Here is a 24,735-nt window from a genome sequence, read left to right on the forward strand (position 1 = left end):
TTTAAAAAAAATAATAATAATGTGTGTGTGTGTATGTGTGTGTGTGTGTGTGTGTACCAGCAAAATTATTACAACAGTTCTATTACTGAGTATGCATACAATACTTAACTACATTTTTTATAGCTTAACTTCAATCCAAGAAAAAAAAATGAGCATGATTGCTATATTCAGTGTTGCCCTGGTTAACAACTACACAGCTCATTCACACCAGCAAAATGCCAATAGTCAATGTTGGAGCATTTGAGGGTTCAACAGTCTTGCGAGACAACCTCAATCACAGTTGTTAAAGAAGGGGAAGAGGTTATTCAACCACTCTCTCCACACAGATTTTTCAAAGTACTCTGGATTCCGTCTGGTCAGTGACTTGTTATTCTTGAGGGCTTATAGACGTGGGCAGTCACGTGACAATTCAAAGAACCTTGTGGTTCCTGAAGAGTTTTCCTATGAGCTTTACTACAGAGTTTTATCAGGGTAGCTGAGTTTATATGGTTCCACGTATTCAAGTGGTCTGAAATTTGATGGGAGATTAAATAAGATCTGCATTTAGAAATTGAGAAAAATGAGAAATAAAGTCATGGGTACAAGATTGTGAACCTAATGGTGCCAATCACAAAAGAACCATAATTTCATATGCAACATTAGCTTATGAGCGCTGCATTTGAATGGTGGCTGAGCAAGCAGGATAGCGATGGTGCAGTGTTTTGTACCAGATTGTAATCACCACTCCGCTGTCCACAGCTGTCCTGCTTCTTATCAGTTTCCAAGAGTTATATGGTGAGAGACTTAATTTCTTAAGGACAGCGAAAAAGTAATGTTAGCTAACGTTAATGCTAATGTTATCTTAACCAATGTTACCAGCATTGACAAATGTATCATCATCATAATCCTAGTTACAGAATATCATTGGGATTTTACTTCGGAAGCTCACTGCCCAGACCCATAGGGCTAAAACTGATGTGATTTTCCAAGTAATGTGTTTTGAAAAATGGTTTATAAGTGAAAGAGCCTCCTGAAAATGCCTATTTTGGACTGTTAATTCCTCCTAACTAAATATTTCACAAATAATATTGTATGAGTCCTGAGACTCATTTTGAACATCCAGGCAAACTTTATGCTAATAGAGACAAAAAGGTCAAATGATATGACTGAGAAACAAATAAATGACACTAGTAAAAATGACAACAGAACTGTGGTACTTTCAATAGTTTAGAATTCAATCTCCAGATCGATTTCAGTCTGAAGTCAGCTGGATGTTGCTCCCCTTTTTTAAAAAAGTTCCCTGCCATCTTAGATATGTTGGGCTTGGTCCTGTTGGGGATTTATGGGACATTTCACTTCAACATGCTTCACTCTACTCCTACACATCGTGTGCATTTGCTGATGTCTGTCAAAAGTGCACACGATATGATGCATGTAAAGCCTCCCTGCCCCCGTGTTTGACAGTTTTGTGGCAATTTATACTGTTTGGCAGCATATAGGATGTAGTGACCCATCTCCATATTGTGTTATCACTTAAACACAGTAGTAATGGCAATGCTAAATCTCTGAGTTCACACATTTCAACCAGTGTTCAGTATACACTGCTTAACTGGTCACAAATATAGCCCTACTATAGACACCGATACTGTGTGATAAGACTTCATTGTTAATCACGCTACATTTCACTGCATTGAGTGAATTATTTTCACTGTAACAGCTACGCATGCCATATGCTATCCTAAAAAGAACTCAGTCATACTCAGTGTCCTTAGTGCAAATTCCCAAAATAAAAATAGAGTTTTCATTACAGGAGTCCAACATTTTGTAGCTTCTTAATACCTTCGGATACCTTACAACCATTGTTGACGCTGAATAACAGCATGGTGTTAACAGGTATCGTCTTTCCAACACACAGCTCTGCTGCTCAACCAAGGCCAGAGAGAGGTCCATCATTAGTCAGCAGATAGCCAGTATGCAGCGTTGTCATTCAGACAGCTGAAAGGGAGAATGAGCATCCCACAGTGAACACGGTGGTGTAAAGAGGCTAGTGTATCAGGGGTATTAAAGCGGTATGGACAGTCCGGGACCAGACCAGAAAACAAACGCTGACAGGACTCCAATCTGGCCCAGAGACAAGGCGAGGAGGGTGTGACTATAATTACAGAGGTATTTGGGCATTCGCCAGTTTGGCATTCACATTCACTGCATTTCATGAGCAGCTCAGGGCTGCCTAAGCCCCTGCGAGCACTGCCATTAACCTTGGGCCGTTTCAAGTCAAGATCAAACCCCTGTCTTGATGAAGACTACAGTTCATGGAGACTGAAGCCTTGATTATTTTGGCATGAGATCTTGTACAGTGAAACCCTGAATGACAGAAACAATTACCTAACCCCTTTGACTCAAAAATGCAAATTAAAAAAATGCATTTTGACACAAAATGCAGAATCACAACAGTAAAAGGTTGAGAGATGTAATAAAGCAAGAGAGATGTGACACAAGACACTCTCAGGATGGTTAGTTCCCTTGGTCTCTACATCAACGATGTGGTGAATAATTCAGCAAGCAAGGAGAAGATGCTTAAGAGAAACAAACAGACATCTGTCTGGCCAGATCACCAAAATCATGAGCTTGGTTCGGTCTCTCATATAGCTACATTCCAACTGTAAAAACTTTACAGTGGATGACCTAAACATGCTGGCTTTAAGGATAGATGTTCATCTCACTTTTCAGTTCATTCTAATTAACAGCGTTAAGTGAAATATTAATTTATAAATAGCAGAATTTCAATTTTTTTTTTATTTAAGTCAGAATGTGAGAACTTTATCAGAACAAAACAGGTTCTAAATTTAAAATTTTTTAAAGCAAATCCACTTTCTGACAGAACTGAAAAGTCAGTGAAATCCTAACTCAGTCCTGTTGGCTGTACAGCCGGTCTTGAGAAGCAGATGTCTCTGTATTTATTTCTAACCCGGTGTTCCTGTACTTTAACTCCGCTAGTTCCTGACTGACAACAATAACAACCATTTCCCTGTAGTGCCCAAGCACGCTGGCCCTGACAGGACAGCGGGTGCTACAGTGCATGTCCTTGCGTGAGTACTGGTTGGGTGGGTGGGCGGGTGTGGAGCTGGGGGTTGGGGGACAAAGAATGTATGATGGTGTAGCTGGGATAGATGAAGTGCGCACACAGTACGGTAACCTGATCCACTGACTGCAGGATGGGACAGGGAGGGAAGAGGGCTAAGAATAGCAGTGAGCTTGACACACAGTGCAGCATACGCCACCACCACCATCACCACCAACCGCTATACTACTCCACTACAGCTTCCCAGAGTACAGCCTGCTGTGCCCTCACACACACACCATGTGGAAACTACATGTGATCTTCCCCTGGCCTCCCATGTGGCTACATTTACCACTGCTCACACAAAGAAACCTATCGAAAGACGAACTCATATGCATCAATTTCTAGCAAATGTTATATAATGACCATCTGTAAATTACTATCAGGGGTATTTTAAAATCGATAGTAAAGCTACACACTGATTTTCCCCTACAATAGGAGGCGAGTGGATCGTGTAACACGCTCAAGGAGACACACTACGCTGGCTGCGACAGTAAACAGCAGGTCACGTGGTCACGGTCCTGTATGCCATCAGGCTAAATGATGGGGGAGGTCTCTTTCAGCTGCGCTTCCCCTCCCAGCCTTCGTCTCCTCCTCCTCCACCGACCCCCTAATGAGTAGCAGGACAAAGCCAGGCGCAAAGGCCTGATTATTAAGACTCGAGGAGAGGGGCTCAGAAACAATACCCAGCAAAGACCAAGCCGTCACCAATGCAGTCTCTCACACACATACACAGGCTACCAGCATGTGTGTCTTCATCACATAGTCTAACTTGTATGCACAGAACACTGGGGAAAAAAATTAGAAAGCCCACATATGTTCACCAAATCTGCTCTGTGTCCTGGAACTGCCCACTCCAATTATTTTCATGTAGAGAAAATAAGGGGGGTGTGGGGGTTCCTATGCTTTAGCATCTTGTCAGTAATCCAGACATATACGTAGCAACACAGGGGTGACACAGGGAAAAATCTGCCAGGCGGGTCGCCTGCAATGGCATTATACCATATGTAGCATGACCTCAATGCCTTTTTAAAATGTCATGTGACCAGAAGTGCATTAAACCACAAAGCTGCAGATGATTAAAAAACAAACACACAGTAGCTATAGGGTACCTACTGGTGTGCTTTTAAAGGGACAGCTTTAGCCCAAACCATGCAATCTCAATTTAATTTTGCGCTGAATTTTAAAGGTACAATTTCAATCTCAGGATGAATCCAGCTCGCTTCTCCTCCCCTGTCACCGGGTTGTCTGAACTGAAGGCTTGTTTCGACATGGACAAACAAACAAAGTGACACTGGATGCCTCAAGGCGTCTGTTCACCTCTCACTACCCTAACCCCAGACAGACTAAACACGCCTCTTCCAACCAGCAGTCTGGCCTTCATTCCAGTCAGTTGTTAGGCTGCATTAATAAGCCAGCCATTTTCCTGGGAAAAGCTGCTAAGCTTGAGTGCAACAACTTCTATATGGGCAAGGCAAAGGTTACCAACTCCATCATGAGTTAAATAAACACATAAATACATACATACACCAACAGGCACCAAAATTTGACTGCAGCTGGTAAATTCTGCCACATGAAAGCCCCTTGACAGTTTTACAAATTGTTCTTTAGTGGTCAAAATAAAACTCAACAGTAACAAGAGTCAAAGGAGCTATTTTGGTAAGTCATGTAGTCAGTAGACAAAAAAAAATAACTTTCCTCCCTCTGTCTACCTCAGAATGTGTTACTCCATTTTCCAAAATGATCAGGACAAGCCATGTTGATTGTAGTGTGGCCAAAACACAGTCAGAACACCAAATTCTCTGGCTTAATTCATAATAATCCGAGCATTAAGCTGTTGTAAGACCTAGACATAATGTGCTTTATGTGTGCTAAATGTGTATTCTTATGTAAGATTGAGTGCAGAACTGTTTCCCAGCCTTATCCATCACTTACAAGCTCCCATAAAAGAGGAATAACCCTAATAAATCTACAGTGGAGAGGCTCAGGAAACAGCTTGCACACAAATCAAAAGCCTTGTAAAATAGCCTCACGTTTGTGCACAAAGGCGTAAAAAGGGTTAACTTTACTGGCAGGAGAATAAGGCTCAGCCCAGAGCCTCGACACACACTGTAACACGCCCATTAAACTGGTCCGAAAGAGACTGTGAGAGCCTTAAGAAGCCTACTGCCGCCGCTCTGAATGTAGGTTAATGATCAGATGCCCAAGCAGTGGACAAGAACAATGAAGCCTTTACTGCTGATTATGGGTTAAAAACGGAGGGAGAAGGAATGGGGAGGGGGGGGGCAAAGGTTAGGACCTAGGCGTGGGTCTCGTTCTAAACAGACAGGCCTCAGATTTCAACCACAGTGACCAGGCTCACATGAACGTTGTGACTGCCCAAACAAGGGATTTCAAGGGAAGATCACCAGCAACACGAGATCCAGAGACTGAAAACTAAAAATTCAGTGAGAGAAATAATGGAATTGACACAAGCTGACAGTATGCCAGAATTTTTGCCATTTTTGTAAAGAAAGATTAATACTGTGTACCCAATGTTTCACAACTAAGCCAAAGAAAATATACAATTCTTGAGCGAGATAATGATTTTCTAAATCGTACTTGTCATATAATCTACATTATAAAGTAGGACCTTGATTATCTGACGCCCGATTATACAGGATGACCCAATCAAACACATGGCCATTTCTTCTTTTCTTTCCTCTACAAGTTGCGCACTAGTCTCTGGTAGCCTACCGATATAATTCTGTTGTTGGTACTTGTTCTCCAGTAAATCAGTCTATAATTCATTTGGCTTGTTCCTGTGTGTGTGCGTGCACTGCCACGACAAGTGATTTCATATTGTCACAAAGTGCTTACTAACAACTGCTGTTTTACTGAAAGGCCTATATATTTGTTATGTAGGGCCTAATGTTTGTCGTGGTTTAAAGACTATTTGTCCTCCAGTAAATGAGTCTATTATTCATTGGTCAGTTTGTTCCTGCATGTGTGTGCATTGCAGCCACAATAAGTGATTTCTTTGATGCTACCATTGTCCCCAAATGTTTGAAGACAACCAATATTACTGCCAGACTACATATTTGTTATATAGTTTAAAAGGCTATTTAAAGCATAAAAGTATATATACACACATCAATATGTTGTTAAAATTAAAAAAATAAAATAAAAAAAAAAGGTTTGGTGTTTTTATGCATGTTTCAATTATCTGAAACTTCAACTATCCAAAATACCTTCTTTCCTGTGGGTTACTGTTAATCGAAGTTCTATACTGTATTGAGCTTACTGATAAAATGAAAGGTGTTTTGTTTAATCTGACATTTGCCTTCTTTCAAAATTGTCCAAACGAAGCAGCAGAGTTAGAGACAACTTACACCTGACTACAAGAAATGCAAACTAAGCACATTTGATCTGTTTCAGATTGGACATCTTTCCAGCTTTTGAACCAACAAGAACATTGGCAGTGTGGGTAATTAATTCCATCATTAAGCGAACACTAGTAAAATTGGAGCTGTGGCTTCTGGCCACTGAAAAAGAAAGCTACCCATTTTTGAATTAATGAAACTGGCTGAGGAACTTGAGGTAAAACAAGTTTTCCTGTCCTGGATATGTCACCTCCTTTTCAAAAACAACACAAAACAAGATGCACACAGCGCTTGAAACCTCTAGAGTCACAAAAGCAGCTGACATGACCATAAAGCAAAATTCGTCTGCGACTACTGGGACGTTATAACCACTTCTGGGCTCCATATGAGCAACTAGGAGGCCTCAATGTGAAGTGGAGAGTTAACGACAGGGGAAATGTTGCGTCGCTTTTCATTACGGCATTCAAGACATGACTAGGTCTACACCTGTCACATCCTATTAGGCGTGATGAGCTGTCGATCGGATCATAGGCTCTGCACATGGCTCTCCATGCCTGTGCCAAACCACAGCTTTACAGTACCGGACTATCCCTCTGTGAGACCTGTGTGTAAGGTTGATACAGGGCACTCCTGTCCTCATACTTGAAAGAATACACACTCTTCTGAGCTAATAAGCTCTTTGATTAGTTTAAGTATGATGTGTCAAGAAGACTGAGAGCAGTTTCACTTTTGTGTCATCACTATTGGGCTTTTGAGATGACACATATGGGTCATACTGTCCACAGGACATACTCAGTGGGTTAGCTTCTAAAATTAAAAGAGAAAAAAAAGTCAAATAATATGTCTGCTAATCATCTTGTTGCACAATGGAACACTGACCAAAGAGATTAGTCGCCAAGACAATGTATGCCTTTAACGATGCTAATTAGAAAAGGGTAGAATCTCTCACAAGCTAGGCCTTTTATTTCCATCAACTGGAACACTGACCCAAGTGAACACCTCAATTCAGTGAAATTAACTGATGTAGGTAAATACCAATTGCACTCCTACATTTGTGTTTTTGCCATTAGAGTCTCACTGCAAAGAGGATGAGGTACCAGACCTACATAGTCTGTTAAGCAGAAGCTACATCTCATTCAGAACCATCATTTCCATACATACAGCATTTTAAGCACAATGCATCCCATCACAAAGCGCATAGTAACATAAATATTTCTTTATTTATTGAGACGCTTCAGTATTCCATTCAAGCACTGGAGGCATATCTCCAGCTACTGCGAATGGAATAAGCCTTTATGTCAGAGAGGTAAATCCAACACAGGATTGCCATGACCATCCATTCCCCCCGTGAGACGTTTAAGCCCCTACCTTCACGGCACCATTTTAGTTTGCCTGCGTTAAAAAACAAGAGAGCTACAGCTTCACTTATTTCAGTTGGTATCAACAGGAACGACAGTAATATGAAGTACTATGGGCAGCTGGTTGTAAACTATAGGTAGATTTTGTGTTCTGTACACTGTTGTCCTGTTTTTAAAACCCCAATTTAAGAACATCTCCCCTGCTAGGACAATACAGTCGTAACAGAACTTGGCTAGCTGGAATTATTCTTTCTGCAATTAGCCCATATCAGCTACAATGCCATTCATACTTATTCTCTTGTAGATGGTTGTTTAATTTGTATACACAGCCTTATTTAAAAATAGATATATAAATAATTTCTTGTCAACAAAATTTATGGCCATGATTCGCACATACAGCACGTGCACATACAGTTTATCTGAATGTGAAGGTGACCGGTAGGCCTATACTGTGTAAATGTAAATAAATTTACAGTCAGTTCAGAACATTGTTCCAGTGTACAATGTAGAAATCTTGAATCTGATTCTTGTTTCATTTATTTTGACACAAAATGAGATGCTTTATTTCCATTTTCACTCTTAATGACTTACATGAAATTTACTCTAGTACCAAGATATGGCTGATTTTATGGCTAAAAATGTGTATGTCTAAAAGGGGTACCAATTAGGGTAGTGTGATATGATGATATTAGGTTGTGAACAATTAAAATAGTTAAAGGTCTGCCTTTACTGAGAGATCAGGAGTACTGTGCTACAGTGACACTGCATATTGCTCAGCTGTCCTGATGCTGCTCACACGCGCATTCAAAGTTGTTTCCTCAGTTAAACCTCAAATCACACTACTGCACCTTCCCTGACATGTTCTACAGCTTTAATGCTATCATTGGTTTATTGTTGTGTCTGAGGTTTACAATGCACTGCCAAAAATAGTTGATTCCGCGTTACAAGTTACCCAGCTGGAAATACTTTTCAAAACACCACCATTCCACAGCTGTCAGTGTACTTGGAGTGCCACATTAAGACTGAACAAAAAATTCACAACATCAACTTTTTAAGAAAGGACATCACCAAACTAGACAGTGCATCTAACATGGTGAAGGCATTGTGAGGGCGTCTGCAGTGCTTTGGGCAAACTTCATGTAGCCATCGGCGTGTCAAACAAAACAGAATAGTTTATCATTTATTTTCTTAAACAGTGACATTAGTCTGGCTGTACCGTTCAGTAACTTCCAAAAATCAACACGAAGATTTGTGGTGTCATATATTGTGATCCTGCCTGGAAAAAAACATTTTTTCCATATAGCCCACCCCTAGTACCGATTTAAATTTCATCTGCAAAACAAGTTTTACTTTCATGTGCACAGTTATTTTTTTAAGGGTGCATGTCACTTCTGTGAAAATGTGATTAACTCATTTTGAAAAAAGAAACTCTTCCAAGTCAACAAGTTTTTCTTTCCTTTTTTTTTTCTTTTTTTTTTTTTTTTAAATCAGCCTAGATTGAGCCTGCGAAAATGGACGTAAGTATTAATATGCATAGTGCTACAAGACCATACCACAGCCAATGATTAACCAAATCTGACCACACTTTAGAAAATCTGCTCAAAAGTGCAAGGTTAGAGTAAAAGTGCATTTATTGCCGTACATAAAAAGAGAAAGGACACATCCAACTGAGACATAAGACAAAAATTGTCCTGTGAATAAATACTCAACCGAAATGGGAGCAGGAGGGTCCTGGGCTCTGAGCAAAACCATGGTCAGTGAAAGAGCCAAAGTAAACAGGATATGACCGCTTTCTTTGGCATCAGTAAAATGAGAGCATCCCAGCAAAGAAGAATGCAAACCTCAAGCCCATTGTCAAATTGTCTTTCCCCCTCTAAACCACCGACACACTGTAGCTGCTCATTCATAAAAAAAAAAAAAAGCAAGTTCCAAGGCTCCATTAATAATTCAGAGGCTTGCACATGACAACATAGCCTTGCTTTTCTTTCCTTATGTGTGTTTGGGTTATCATGCTACACTCAATACTAGCAGGAGCTCAAAGGCTCATGTATCGGCAACCCTCAAAAAGCACATGGATGGTTATCAGGGCAGCATCAGCGTGACCTGCAGCCGTTACACACCGAGATACTGCACTCAACGTACATAACAAAAACAACACTCTGCTCACATTGTGCTACTGGCAAGGCTAGCACATGTTGTGTAATCAGTAGGCTCCACCCTCTCCACACACACACACACACACACACACACACACACACACACACACACACACACACGCAGTTACTTGCTGGGCCTCTCAGAGACGCAGATACTCAGCTGCCACAGCCAACTGCAGATAGAACGAGGCCTGGCTAGAGGCACTTCATATCATGAACGGCACTAGCGCTTTCACAATCTTGCTTGAACGGCAACACATTAGAAGCTGGCTGATCGTCTGCAACTTGAGGGGAAAGTGACACAGTGTCGATTTCCAAGTGCTGTCTGGAATTGGAGATAGATGTTTTTTTTTTTTTTTTTTTTTTTTTTTTTACCTTGAGCTCTGTGTTGGGGATTTCTGATCATTTCTCAGAGGACCATGTCCATGAGCTAATCTGCCCTCTCCACAACACAGCTGCATGGGTTGTTCCAAAACAAACAAACACCTGGATTTTGAGTTATATTGTCCTTAACCATCACTGACAGTAATCTGACAGCGTTGAAGAGGCACTGCTCATCACCTTGCTGAAGGAAAGAATGAAACAAGAACTCTGACCGTTTTGGGGGATTTCCCTGAAGATGAAGACTCAGTGTGATCACTAAAAACAAAAAAAGAGGAACTGCATTTGCAGAATGACACTAGTAAAAGGGCACTACTCGCATGACATTAACACAACCAGAGCTCAATATCAGAGAGGCCCTGTGATGCTGATCAAATGCTGACAATAATAAGATGCTGATGAAATGAACCAACAACACAAGATGAGGCTTGGTAGACCTACAAGGCAAAATAGGAGTCTAAACATATCATAGTCAGCCAGGCTAAGCCTCTCACGGGAAAGGTCTCCAGCACAAAGGGCACCATCTATTAGAGCAACACTATGACTCATTCTTATCATGATTCACACAAAAAGGGTCCAGCATTCAGTGACTCGAGGCTCGCGCAAGATAAAGACAAAATTTCCTCTTTATGACCTAATAATGTGGACCTTCATAAATTTTTATTATTCCATAAGCTTGTCCATCTTCTCAGGTGGGGTCATGTTTGCTAGACTGGGAAAGCAATATATCTAACACTTTAAAAAGGATTTTATTAGATTTCCCTCATTCCTTTAATCTGGGTTTGTATCCCACTTCAATGCCCTGAATACTATGAATTTCCTTTTCTTAATCCTCAGCATTGTTAAACTACCTAATTTTACTTGATGTCCCCCCCTAAAAATGACAGTGATTCACAAAAATGGTAACCTGCTTGCACTTGTGAGTCTGCCTGGATATTCATCCAACAAATACTGAAAATGTTGAGAAAACAAAGCAAAACACAGAAGCCTGTGTAGGCCTAAAAATGAATTCATCACCAGGAAAAAAAAAAATATGTGGCCACTAAATGAAACACTGTTCCTGATATGATTTCACATTCTTGCTTCTGCTTCAGTTCACCTCTGTCGATACCCTGTTCTCTAACAACTAATAGGCTTATATAGCTGGCCTAGCTCACTAGGCTTTAGTAACCATGGATAAGTTTCACAGTGTTAAATGCATGTGCCAATGTTTAGAAAGTGAACACATCCCAGTGTTCAAAAATCACTCACAATCATGTCATTTCAATGTCATATTTGAGAGCTCACTGTAAATGACTCCACATTTCCTATGACAATGCCTTCCATGTGTCTGCATCTATTTACGTGTCTAAATTACTTTGTCACACCTTCTCCCCAACTCTACACACAGCTTGTATGCTCTCTTTGGCTAGATCGCAACCAGATTATGTAAAATTGTGATAACACTGTAAGCCTGACCCCATTTTCGCCTTTAGGATCTCACAGAAATAAGAGGAATATCTCATTTTTGTGTCAAGACCTGTCACTCAATGCATCCAAGTGTGCTTGGAGGATTAAAGTTGCACTGAAGCAACAAGAGAGAGCTTCCCCAAGGTAGATACTGAAAATATTAGCGCATCTGACCATGTGCATCAAGATGTCTACTATCTGGCTTCATGCCACAAAGTACTTCAGACCAGCACCATAATGTATTACATCACAACATAACAGCAAGCAAGCAAAAGGAAACATATCTAAAATGAACAATGAGTGACTGCCAAGACTGAGAATTAACTAAACACTTGAGTGATTTTACCACAAAATTAGATTTTTAAAAGAAAAAAGTATCTCTGTACAGTCTCTGGTTACTTGTTGAAGCAGCTGACATAGTAGGCAAACTTATCAGCCACATATTATCAGAATTTGGCTGGTAGTTGGTGATAATTTCCTGTCTTGCAAGCGAGCTGGTATCGTTATATATAGAACTCAAGTAGTCTTGATATAATTTATTTCCTTAAGGCTAGATCCATATTTAGCATAAGTCTGACAGGGTTTTTGCTGACGCTGAGGACCAGTATTTTCATTTATGCAACAACTGTTACAATAGTTAGCTAAAGCAGTTGGCACACTGGTAGCTAACAGTAACTGAAGGTTAGCTTTTTAGAGCTGTAGTGTGATTACCAAATAAAATAACAAAAGGTCAAAACTTATCTCATTGTAGAAAGCATTCTTACAAAGTTGTTTTGGAGAGGACTTCAAGAAGAGCATGCGGTTTTACAGCCTGAAATGGGCTGTGCGCTTGACATGAGGCAAGGTGCGTTGGTGTGCAATGCCCAAGCTGTTGGTACAATAGACTTGGATTCATTGTGAGAATGATGCACCATTTTGAAACAGCACTTGTGGCTTCGCATCAATTCTCATCAGCCAAGTGACACCCTGAAGCATCATCAGCGGACAGTAAACTTCCAGGATCTTCATGCATCTTCCATCCTTGTGCTACATGTTCAAGAATTGTGCCTTGGCAGTTAGATGTCACGTTGGGCATTTCAGGGGGACAAAATAATGCATAATGAGAGAGACCTGTAAAAGCACGTCCACTGAAGCAGGTGCAGCCAAGAATGTGGGCACATTAATGAAAAAGCAAGTGAGTCCAACAACATATGATGAACTACAGACAGGCACCACAGACTAAAGAGACCAATTCTCTTGGAGGACATGTTTCATACACCTGATCCACTATTTGCTGATAACAATAAACTAAGGACGAATCCCATTTCCCCTCACCTGGCCCTACCACTAGTTCAGAGTGCCCTCGACTGGGTAGTGGCCCTTCAGACCAGAGCTACAAGTGGTAGGGGTTGAAACCTTTACCTAGGAAATGGGAAGCCTCAAAAGTAGCCACAATCCATACAGACTATATTTGTTATAAATTTGTCAGTACAGTAGAGGGGAAATGAGTCTAAGCAAGACAAAGTAAAGAAAACAGCACTGTGATGCTTCACTGCCAGGTGACTGTATTTATTTAGTCTACTGTATTAAGCACAATACAGGACAGGACCGCGTTCCTGTAAACATCGCATTTCACACTGCCCTGCGTTGACATCAGAGGAGCGGCGAAGTGCACAAAATTCACTGCTGAGTTTAAATTTTAAAACCTCATTCACTGGACAACAAAATAAGTCAATATGCCAGACCGTCATAAACTGCTCTTTAACTAATACTCTGTTGATATGGTGAATAGCGATTGTTGTGAAATTAAAACCATTTCATTTCATTGCATCTACATTAAAGTAAGATAACCACATTGATTTTATCATTTTTGCATGGTAATTTGTGAATATATACTACTTTTATGGACTTCTTTCCTGGCACTTCTCGCATGGTCTAGATGACCACTACCTCTTGATCCCCAAAAGAAACGGGAAACCGTACCCCATATTGCTACCATGCCTCCATCTAGCAACATTTGCTTTTTGTTGTATATTTACAAAGCAAAGGCAATAGCAGTGCAGAAACAAAATTGAGCTTGCGCTGCTGCTGCAAATGGTGAGTGAATAAATCTGTATACTCACTGCAACTTGAGGTCTGTTTGTCTAATGACATTTTACACCAAAAATGTAGGGTTAACTATCATAGGAGACAAAGAAGCCAGAAATAAATAGCCTAGAAGTGAAGTCCTGATTCATCATGCAGTATTTTCCATCCTGTCTAGCATTTAACTGGGATCAGTGGTGCTCAATTTGCTTGAAACTTCTCAGTAGCTCAATAATTTTGTGTACCATCTTTCAGTGAACTCATAATGACGCTATAACAATATTTCAACATCCTTATACACAATTCTGTTATCTGAAATGATCAAATGTTATTTAAAAACTTACATTTGGAAACATCACACTTGACATTTCCTTGCAATTGTTTATAAAGTAGACTAATTTTCTTATTCGCTGTAATTCGGCATCCATAAGCCATATTACAATATGGAGGGAAAATCCTTCTGATAATGTCAATATTCATTTTATTCACGTCATCCACCCCTACATTAGCTTATATTAAAGTTAGGATGTTTAAACTGTAAAATTATGTTAGGATAACATCAGACAACGTGTGTTTAGACTTCATAAACTAATGCCACAATTAAACCTTCATCATTTACACCATAAGTATGTGGTTTGAAATTAACAACAACCAATTCAGCCAAATGCTGGTCAACCAGGGCTGATGCCTGTCAGTTTCATGAGCCAATTGGCAGATACTTTCGCTATTATCTGGACAACGTGGTATGTTCAAACATCCATTTTGGCTGATAAAAAACAAAAAAACTAAGTGACTGGTCAAACTTTGCAGAAGCCAAGGGGGGGAAAAAAGATTCCCCTCTCAAAAATGTAACTCATAATTTCAGTGCCAGCCGAAACATTTCCTACAATTTCTCTCCATAAATTGATAAATAGAACAGCCAACATAAACTTTGACAATACAAGCCAGGGACAACTATTTTCCTGCCTCTGTCCAGATATATTATACATTTCACCTGGTGTTTGTAAATGCACTGGAATTTGTATTAAGAGAATGTAGTGATTACTGTTCATTACGTAAGTCAGTCTGTTGATTCCTATTTCTGCTTCTGTCCAAATCAGTGCAGCCGCATGGCAGCAGACTGTGTGGCGTTACTCCGTGATGATAGCGCAGCAACTGAAACCAGTGTAACCGTTAGAGAAGAATAACGTTTAATATACAGAACCATTAATACCACAGAGATACGCCCTAATCAATTTAGTCTGTGGGAAGTTTTCTACCGCTCTTAATCATGACCTCCTTGCATCTGCGAAACGTGAAAGAAGAAAAAAGTGTATGTTCTTGTAGTGAAAGCAGCCTACATAAAGTGGCGGAAACGTTAAACTCCACTTTCTGGCATGCTGAGTATGAATAGTCAAGTTGACGTTTTGGAGGTTCACGGTGGTTGATGAGCGATCGGCCATCTAACACAAGACAGCTTTTGTGTCAAGCAACACACCCCCCAACATGACACAGGCTTCGGCTCGGAGGCGCAAACTCCCTATTTATTCAAACTAAGCCTGTTCTTTGTTTACAGCGGGCAACATTACCAGGTTTTAATCAAGATTTGCACATTATTTTTCCGACAGCTGGACTGGGTGTGAAGACATGGTATCGTTAAGTCAAGGCAGACACATCGGCCAGCAAACGGTAATGTCGTTGGTGCTTGCCTGTATTTTGCTGAGCGCTATAATTCTCAGTGTAAGGTAGCTGAAGCCTATCAACTCGCTATGATTAGCAAACATAACGAGCTAACGTTACGTCCCCCAAATAACGTTATACAATGCTTTCTGCTGGTTAACGTACCTGGGTGCCTTGTGTAGCCAAAATAGCAAATTCATAAAGATATGACGCGTCTTCATGATAGTATTCAGCAGGAGAACAACACAAGCCGAGACAAAAGCCCACTGCAGCCCCTTTACTGCCCTCACAACGTTCCCCCTCCCCAGCGGCTAATCTAGCTAGCTAGCGAGCTCTTAAGTAGCAGAGCACAGCCTCGCTGGCTGACTGAACTACTCGGTTCACTATGCTTCGCCCTCGACATTTGGCCGCGCATATTCCTGGTGCCTTTCTATACTCAAACGCAGCGACTTGCTCCCAGGACTGTGTTTAATTTTACTTAGCGAAAAGTAAGTACTCATTTGTGTTGACGCACGTGGCACAGAACTAAACCAAGCCCGAGCAAACATAACATTCCATTTTCGCACGCAGTTTACGTCAAGTTAGCTAGCTAACATTAGCTCGCTCGCTGTAGAAACTAGCCAGATGGCTAACTGGGATTTTTCCCCCTTATGATCGGCGGCAATCAAACAACAAACCTTGCTTTATGCTTACCTTTAAACTGATTTTTATGTTCCCGCCAACTCATTCGGATTCAGCTATATATGAATATTGCGCAATATAAACAGTTATTTCCTAAATATCGGACGTTAACCGTAGCCTACGGCTGTGTGACGTTCATCGTTGGTTTGAAAACATCCCAGTCGTTCGTCGTCCGTCGTCTCCAAGAAAAGCCCAGCAAAACATGCAAGCGTCGCTCTGATTGGCTGAGGGCAGTCACGTGCTCGCCTGAGCCCCACCGAGCTTATAAGGTCTACGTCTGCTGGATATAGATGGGTATGTGTCAAACGATTTAACTCATATTTTTGCGATGCGATGAGTAAAGCACACATTTGCCTTTAAGAATATTGTAGTTTGTGTGATATTTTGCCGGATAGTTATCAGTATGCCATCTTAGGGTGGATATTCACGTATGAATTTGAGTTGAAGGGAATGGTGAAGCAGAGCAGTAATGGGTACTTGACGTCATCTTTTCCGCTGCTGTGTTGCGGTCAGTGGGAACTTTCTCGAAGATCACGGGTGAGGGAAAAGTGAAGATGCAGCTCTTCGCCTGCTTGTGAATGTGTGTATGTGGTTGTGTCGTACATATGTATACACTGATCGGGTTTATTTGCCCCAGTAATTCTCAAATCCATTGTACTGACTGGCTTTGAATTGGTGGCGCAGTGACATTTGCATCATGGTGGACAGTGCGCGCATGCGCCATGGTGCATAATATTATGTTGCAGAACAAGCGTGAAGTCGCAAGGGGAAAGCGGAGTGGGGGAGGGGCAGCGGCTAGACATGAAAAAGCCACTAGGGTGGGATGGAAAAGACAGGAGCAGTTGTAAGAAGGGGGCTGTCATTGAAATGGTATTGAGAGTGGAAATGGTGCGGTGCAGTCCTCTGCAGCACATTGTGTCCTGTAATGTTACTGGTAAGCTGGGATTCACACACTGACTTATGTTGGACAATTCTGTTTAAGATTCTGTAGAAACATGTCCAATGGCAGTTGTGCATGCCTGGGAGATATGTTTTGTTAATGGCCACATTTTGATTACATCTTCCATACTATTTAGTACATAGTATCAAAACTGCAGATGATCTGTATAGAGCTATACCCTTTTCTCCTGGTTGGACTCACTACACAGTTCTATTCGTCAAGTCACACACTGACACCTAGAGCATAGGTACATGAACATTTTATTTACACGTTTTGTTTGACGTAAAACATTTATCAGGTTAGGGATGGATTGCTTTTGCAAAAGCTGATGTGGCAGAAGTCTCTACAGGTCTGCTCTGACACCAAAACCCGGTCCTGTAGGGGGTTCTGTCAGAGAAGTCAGTCCACCCGCCGGCTCACAGGAGAAACGCCCACTCCTGGAGGAAAAGAAGAGAAAATATGTCTTCCATCGCAACCACTGCACATAGGCTGAAGATTTTATAAAATTCTAAAATTTGAGTCAGTTTAATTAATGACAAACAAATAAAATATTTTTCTACAGTGTTATTTACATATAGCTGATGAAGAGGTTTCACATAACCAGGAAAATATCTGATAAATCACTCCGGGCAATTTCTTTGTACCTTGGCCCTGGTGGTGGGACTCTGCCTGCTTTGAGTTCATCAATAATGTTCTCCATGTCCTTAGGGGTGAGATCCTCCTGGAATTGAGAAGGAAATGATGTATTATGGGCTAGTGCACGGCTTTTCATTTTCATAAAGCGCCTGAGAAGGATTATCATTACAAGTTTATGCAGTTCCTCACATCCTATGTCCTATGTGAAAACTTTTCCATCCAAACACCACCAACACACATGATAGAGGATGCGAGTTATTAAGGAAATATTTAGACACTACTTTCTTCCTAAACCAGAGCTCTTTTTAATGATCACTGCTAACTCCAGTAAGACCTTTTTAAAATATAAAAGGAAAGAAACGTTAGCATTGCTACTGAACGAAATTCGTATGATAACCATTTTCAAATTACACTCTAATAGTCTTAGACGGAATAACGGGAAGTGCATAACTAACTTGCTTCTCCATGTGGTGGGCCTGGTGCCAGCAGCTTTTTTCAGTTGGTGGCACCAGCAGATAATTTGATAACTGATAGCATCACTATTTTGGTCCAGTGACTGTTTCATATACAGTTATCAGTGTATTATCCATTGAAATTAATGTACCTTCACTGTCACTGTCTTGCATCAACAGAGCAAAAGTAGTCACATGCTACAAAAAGCAATGAAGTGGGCTTTAATGGTCAGCTCTGTTCACGTCATCTTCATGAAAGATTATGGTTATTATTGAAATTCTTTAAAATGAGATCAAACTGACACCAGTTGTTATATTAATCGCTAATGTAATTATTCCATCAAATTAGTGATGAATACAATATCCTGACAAAACTGACATCTAAAGCACTCAGTTATTGCATAGTTTATTATTTCATATCTAAGTTAACAGGTTAATATGCACCAGCTGAGTCAGAAATTAAAATGCTCAAACTCATACTGGACTGAGGTTCCTATATAGCTACACTTCTGGTGCCTTCAAGTGCTCCTCGTAAGCTCCTGTATCCAAGTTTGGAAGCCGTGAACACAAATGGATACACATACAAGTGCTTTGTTTCAACAATAATAACAAAATAGACCTTGTAACATAAGTGGCAGTTTTATAGTGGCTGATATATTTAGTTACCAACAGGCACAGAGCTCCCTTGTGCATCAGCGAAAGAATGAAGAGGGGAAAATGCAGATTAGCTGAAGTTATTGTATATTTGTCCAGGGCTAAGTGTTTATACAGAATTCCAAACAACAACATGGCATATGACCGTTACCATGAGCTGCTGACATGGCTTCCATGCTCTCTGCCCTCAAACGTCATATCTGAACAATTCGGCATTACAGAAAATTATCTTAAGTATTTATCTTTATCAGGAAATTCAACTGTGCTCAGCTTGTGATTACAATCCTGGTCATAACAACTGAATACAGAGTAAGTGTCAAGTAATGTTTCACCACAAATCCAAGAGCAAATTTGCCATATCACTTTTTGCTTTTTATGTAAATCTTTGTCTAAGATTAAGTCATGGCTGAGACAGACCGATTAACCTCAGATAAAGCAGTATTGCCTTAGGATAAATAGATTACTATTATTTTCCTCATACAGTTTTCTCCTTTGCACTCATTGCTTTTGGGCCACACACTTATACACAGTTTGTAAAACACCGAAGTGGCTTACACCGAAGCTTAAAAGTCATTCTCTGCTAAGGGTTGTGTGGCCTAACTGATTAGTTTACTAAAATTAAAATTGTAGTAAGCAAACACCAGCTTGAATGTGTGAGCTAATTGGCAGTACTAGTTTGGTTGCACTGCGCTGGTTGCCAGAGAAAACATTAACAAGGGCCCTGCTGAGAATGAGTTTCACAGTGTATCCTCTGCAGACATTCACTGCAAAAGGCATTTCAAGCTTGACCTAATTTTGCTAATTTGCTTATCATGCCCGGTAATGAAGCCATCTGCACAGAGTAGTCAGGTACTCACATAATAGTTGTCATTGATCTGGACCATTGGAGCATTAACACAGGCGCCCAGGCATTCTACTTCTATTAGTGTGAACATCTTGTCTGGTGTAGTCTCCCCAACCTTGATACCTGTGGAAAAACAATTGAAGACGTGCCAGATGTTTAGCTTAATCTACTTTGACAAGCAACAGATTGGGTTACTGACACTATCACTATTTGTGACATGGGCCGCACAACCTGACATGACACCGCTGTAATACAATATGTGACTCAACACAAAAGTATAACCTCACCATTTGGTTGATTCATAGAACACAACATTTTGAGCTCACTCTATTAAATGCTACACAGATCCTGGCAGGTTACGAGTCTTGTCAGTAAAATTCTCACGGCTCGAGTCCACACTTGCTCTTCTTATTTGCTTAGGCTGAGCGCCCACAGTACAGAGTTGTTTGAATAGCACCGACAATTGTATATTTTCACGTTTGTTCCCGATCTGTTTAGCTCAAATATACGCAATAAAGAAATATCTGTTTTCATCAACGTTTTCATGTCTTTTATTAAGGTCCCTCTGTAAAATGGACGATTGCTCTCTTACCCAGTTTGTTTTGGATGGCCTCCAGGATGCTGTCTGAGTTGCAGAGCATGCAGGGTGTTGTTGTGCAGATCTGAATAAAGTACTTTCCCACCGGCTGACGCAGGAACATGGTATAGAACGTTGCTACTTCATACACTCTCATCGGAGGGATTTCCAGCACCTCGGCCACCTGAAGAAAAGATTGTCCACATTCAGATGAGCTTCCCTTAAATGGCTCTATGTGTATGGTCTTTCACAAACCAGCAGCCTGACTGCCACTCAAGATAACATTTTATGGGGCTTGAACAGTGTTTCAGAATACATTGTTTAGTGTTTCCAGCCCAGTACATTACTATCATGTTCTATTAATTCAGCTTTCTTTAAACTTTAATTTAATATACTGGATGAAGTTTGTTTTGGATACATTGTGGGGTTTTCTTTACATTTTATTTGTCTGCGGTAACTGCCACTGACCTGCCCTTTGATACAAAGATGGCTAAGCCAAGCAAAATAATCTGATTCCAATAAACATGCAAAGCAAATATAAGGCTAATACAGTATAACTAGTACAAATATCATGATATCAGAGTCCATAAAAGTAATTTGTAAACTTTATCAAGTACTGGAACTAATGCTGGGAATTCAATCAGGAGCAATCAGCAGCCCATTGCCATAACTGGTATCACACTACTCGGATGCTCCAAAATTCAAAGGGAAAATCACTGTACCTTGTTCATGGCTGAGATGGGGAGCCATCCATGCTGCCGCTGAGCTAAATCCAAAACTGGAATAGTGGCTGCTTGCTTGTGCCCATCTGGGTACATTGAAATGATTGCTTCGATCCTCTAGAGAAAAACAACAATCCTTCAGCAACTTGTGTTTTGTCTCTTCAAACCAGCTTAGACAGTGAAAAATGTTGATGCAACAATGGCATCTTAACACATATTACTGTTTATTACCTTTATGTTCTCCTCAGTGAATTCAAAAGGTGTGTCAGGGTTGTTGTCAGGTGTGTCTCTGTGCTAAAACAGAAAGCACATTCTGTTAATGGTCAGTGAACTGTCAATACACTCTGTCCAACAAATGCAAACATCCTTAATCCTATTCAAATAACCCTAATATTTGTCAGACTGATATTTGTCAAATCCTATTTACAAGGCATGTAATAAAAAAGGTGGATAAACTGGTATTGTGGACCAATTTTCACTTGACAACAAAGTGGAAGCAACAGTCTCATGAGCATTATCAAATAAAATATGAATAACTCGACATGCAAAGCCCAGATGGGAAGAGGTACATCTATCCATCCATGGAGGAAAGCCTCGCTACCAAAAGCAACTACAGAAGTAAATTCTGTCGCTGCACACACTGCCCCCTTGTGAAGAGGAAACATCACCTAAGTCCTCTGTAAAATGTATAATAACCTATCACTTGATGGGATTTTGTTTGAAAGTGAGAGCAACATGGAGACAGTCCTGGGTGAAGATGTGTAGCTCAAAAACACTTCAGCCAAACAATATTTTTCCCCCTAAAGGCAGATCAAACTCATCGTTATCAAGGGACTGTAACCATGGCATGTTTCCATTACACAAGCATAACACCCTGTGATATTTTTACTTTAGAGTATGTTTCCTGAAAGGCTCCATCAAAGCTGACCCACTGGACTGATTAGGATCTAAGAGCCAAATGAACACATCCTCGAGTTTCACATGTATATCATCATCAGAGTGGTATGAGCCTAGTATGTTTGCACCTACAAGAATTAGGCACTGTGGGAATTTTGCACATATCAAATGAAAAACAAACATTTATAAAATAGGCATCTCACACTGACAGAAAGCTATGTATGTTAGTGTAGAAAAAATAAACAGCAACATATACAGATCCAGACAGTATTGCACTTAGGTCTCAGTAGTATAAACAGCACTAAACAAATGAATAATTGATTAAAAAAAAAAAAAAAATGTAAATAAATTTAAATTATATAGACAGACAGATTTTCATTTCTCTGTTTTGTGATTTTGTATGTATTTTGTGTTTTTGTATGTCCTTTGTGTATACAAATTACATTTTTCGCAATAAAAAATGTGTATATACACACACATATATGCACATAGATAGTTAGATAGTTAGATAGATAGATTGATGATTGATCGATCGATAGATAGATAGACTCAGTGGCCACATTATTAAGTATACCTGTAGATCGAATGCAGTTCAGGTCAACAGCTCTGCCATAAATTCTACCTTTTAACAAAGTTTATAATGTTCAGTTTTTGTTTACATTGTGGCAAATGTGTAAATTTAATTCTGTGTTTACTACTGAGGTTGTAGTTTGAAGAGGTCTTGTACTGGACTGCATTATATTGAAGTGTGGTGAATTTTTTTGTCCTCCCTATGAGAGGGTCAGAATATTAGAAACACCCCTCAATAAAATACAGTCCAGTCCAACAGCAGCACTAACTGTGAGCTCAATGCCAAACATAGAATTGAATGAACACCTCTATTACTGTGACAAAAAAAAACCTGAGCATTATAGGCAGCAGAAGAGTCAACTTTATGGCAGAACGGCTGGATTGTATTGTATTAGATTGTGCAGTTGGACCTAATAAAGTGGCCACTAGGTGTAAATATAGAGTGTATTTGTCTATTTATGTGGTACTCAACTAGGACTTGGGGTCCCATATAGATGCTGGTTTTGTAATCTGTCAGGTACAGTAGTTAAGTGCTTCCAGCTTTTGTTGTAGGTCTACACAGAAAACCACAGAACTCTGTACCACGAGAACTGGATTTTAATACCAATGCTCACCCTGACCACAGCTTATACAGTACCACAGCACAGTGACACTAATTCTGATTACTGTAACCCCGCAGCTGCTCCAGATGTTGCTGATTCAGTTTAATAAGTCCAAGTATACAAGGACAGCGAACCCTGAGGTGCTCACTAGATCTGAAACAGCCTACAAACTACAAAAACACCGGCCTGTCAGTGTCCAGTCTCCTCTGACTGAAACTTACCACAAAGATGCCACCAGCTCCAGCACGTGCAGCTGACCGATGCAGACTCCTGACTTGCCTGGCCTGTAAACACACACACACACACACACACACACACACACACACACACACACACACAAGTAAAGGCAAACAAAGATTTAAAGACCTGGGAGAGCTATGAAAAGCATCTGACTGCACAACAATACTGAACTAAGTCCTGACATTTACTTTAATACAAATATCCTTTATTTCTGTAGACAGGGGCTGCAGAACTTATGAAATTCATACTGGCTGCATTATGGAAATGAAAGGTCCTATTTGATAGAGTGTAAAGAGATTGCTAGTCTTACATTAACTGCCACATGTATCGAAGAACTCGCAAACACAGCGTGCTATGAATCTGCCTGATTTCATATTTCATTCTCACAAACGCAAATAAAGACTACAGCCAAGGTAACAGGGGGGCTTTAGTTTACACGGTTATCTACCCAAAATTTATGTGCCACAGTCAGTGAATCATTTTATTCCCTAATGCTTACAGCTTTTCAATCTATAGGCATTAGACTGCCACAAACTCACCAGTCATAAACGTACACATAATGTTTGCATTGCAGTTATCCTTGCTACTTAGCGTGTCTTGCTAACGTGATTATCCATTGTTAAGCTGATAACTTTACCAAGTACAACAACAACACGACGTTGATGCTATGTCTTTCATGCTCATGTCAGTAGTTTTTATTTTGTAGGACTTTTTTCTACATATATTAAATGATAACCTTTGTGTCAGTGCCGCTGCAAGACAGGACTAGCTAGCTAGCTGCTGTTACCTAACGCTAGCGGCCTCCACAGATGCCCTTGTGGGGTGTCACAACATTTTGTTTCTACATTAATGGTGAACGGCGTCTTCACTATAACCCGACTACAATAAGCATGTAATATCCATACCGTTTGGGAAACAGCAGACCGAAAAGCGGCGGACAAAAACATCTTGGAGCGACTTTTGTCGAGGTGTTTCCTCACTTGAACAGGGCAGCAATGGCCGACATCAACACAGGCGCTATCACTATCGACTGAGAGGGTCTGGCGGTTGACGCAACGTCAGTCGCAACGCAACTCAATCGATCACCGAAAGAAATTTGAGCCTAAAATGAACGATGCGAAAATCTACTTGGACATTTCCTATTATGTTATGTAACCATGAAGCCAGTTCACGCTGTACATGTTTTTTTGGGGGGGACAAACAGTATAGCTGCTGTTATTCACGTGGATTTTATCCCCACTATCATCACTTATCTTTGACTTTTGTTTTGACTAATTTGGGAAAAGGATGCTGTTGTAACCTTATCATTAACGTTATGTTAAGGTTACCTGTCATTACAGGTGGCTATATTTATCATTTTCTAATGCTGGAGGCGTAATTGTAATATAAAA

At 40.4% G+C, this 24,735-nt stretch overlaps 2 protein-coding genes across 3 annotated transcripts in view; both read right to left on the minus strand.

Moving 5' to 3' along the window:
• The window catches only part of ankrd12 (ankyrin repeat domain 12), a 38,516-nt gene extending 22,127 nt beyond the window's left edge, over nucleotides 1–16,389 (minus strand). For both annotated transcript variants that reach the window (XM_030074629.1, XM_030074628.1), the window contains exon 1: nucleotides 16,223–16,389. The gene's annotated coding sequence lies outside the window, so the exon portion shown is untranslated. The remainder of the gene's footprint in view (nucleotides 1–16,222) is intronic.
• A 1,002-nt stretch (nucleotides 16,390–17,391) lies between these two features.
• On the minus strand, nucleotides 17,392–24,403 carry ndufv2 (NADH:ubiquinone oxidoreductase core subunit V2). The gene is made up of 8 exons (XM_030074630.1): nucleotides 24,250–24,403; nucleotides 23,326–23,388; nucleotides 21,267–21,329; nucleotides 21,036–21,152; nucleotides 20,329–20,497; nucleotides 19,750–19,859; nucleotides 17,795–17,871; nucleotides 17,392–17,587 (listed from the first exon to the last, which is right to left on the minus strand). The coding sequence occupies exons 1-8, from the start codon at nucleotides 24,289–24,291 to the stop codon at nucleotides 17,494–17,496; spliced, it is 735 nt and encodes a 244-aa protein (XP_029930490.1). The 5' UTR covers nucleotides 24,292–24,403; the 3' UTR covers nucleotides 17,392–17,493.
• Nucleotides 24,404–24,735: the final 332 nt, after the last annotated feature.

The sequence above is a fragment of the Myripristis murdjan genome, chromosome 17 (assembly GCF_902150065.1).
Source record: "Myripristis murdjan chromosome 17, fMyrMur1.1, whole genome shotgun sequence".
Lineage (NCBI taxonomy): Eukaryota > Metazoa > Chordata > Actinopteri > Holocentriformes > Holocentridae > Myripristis > Myripristis murdjan.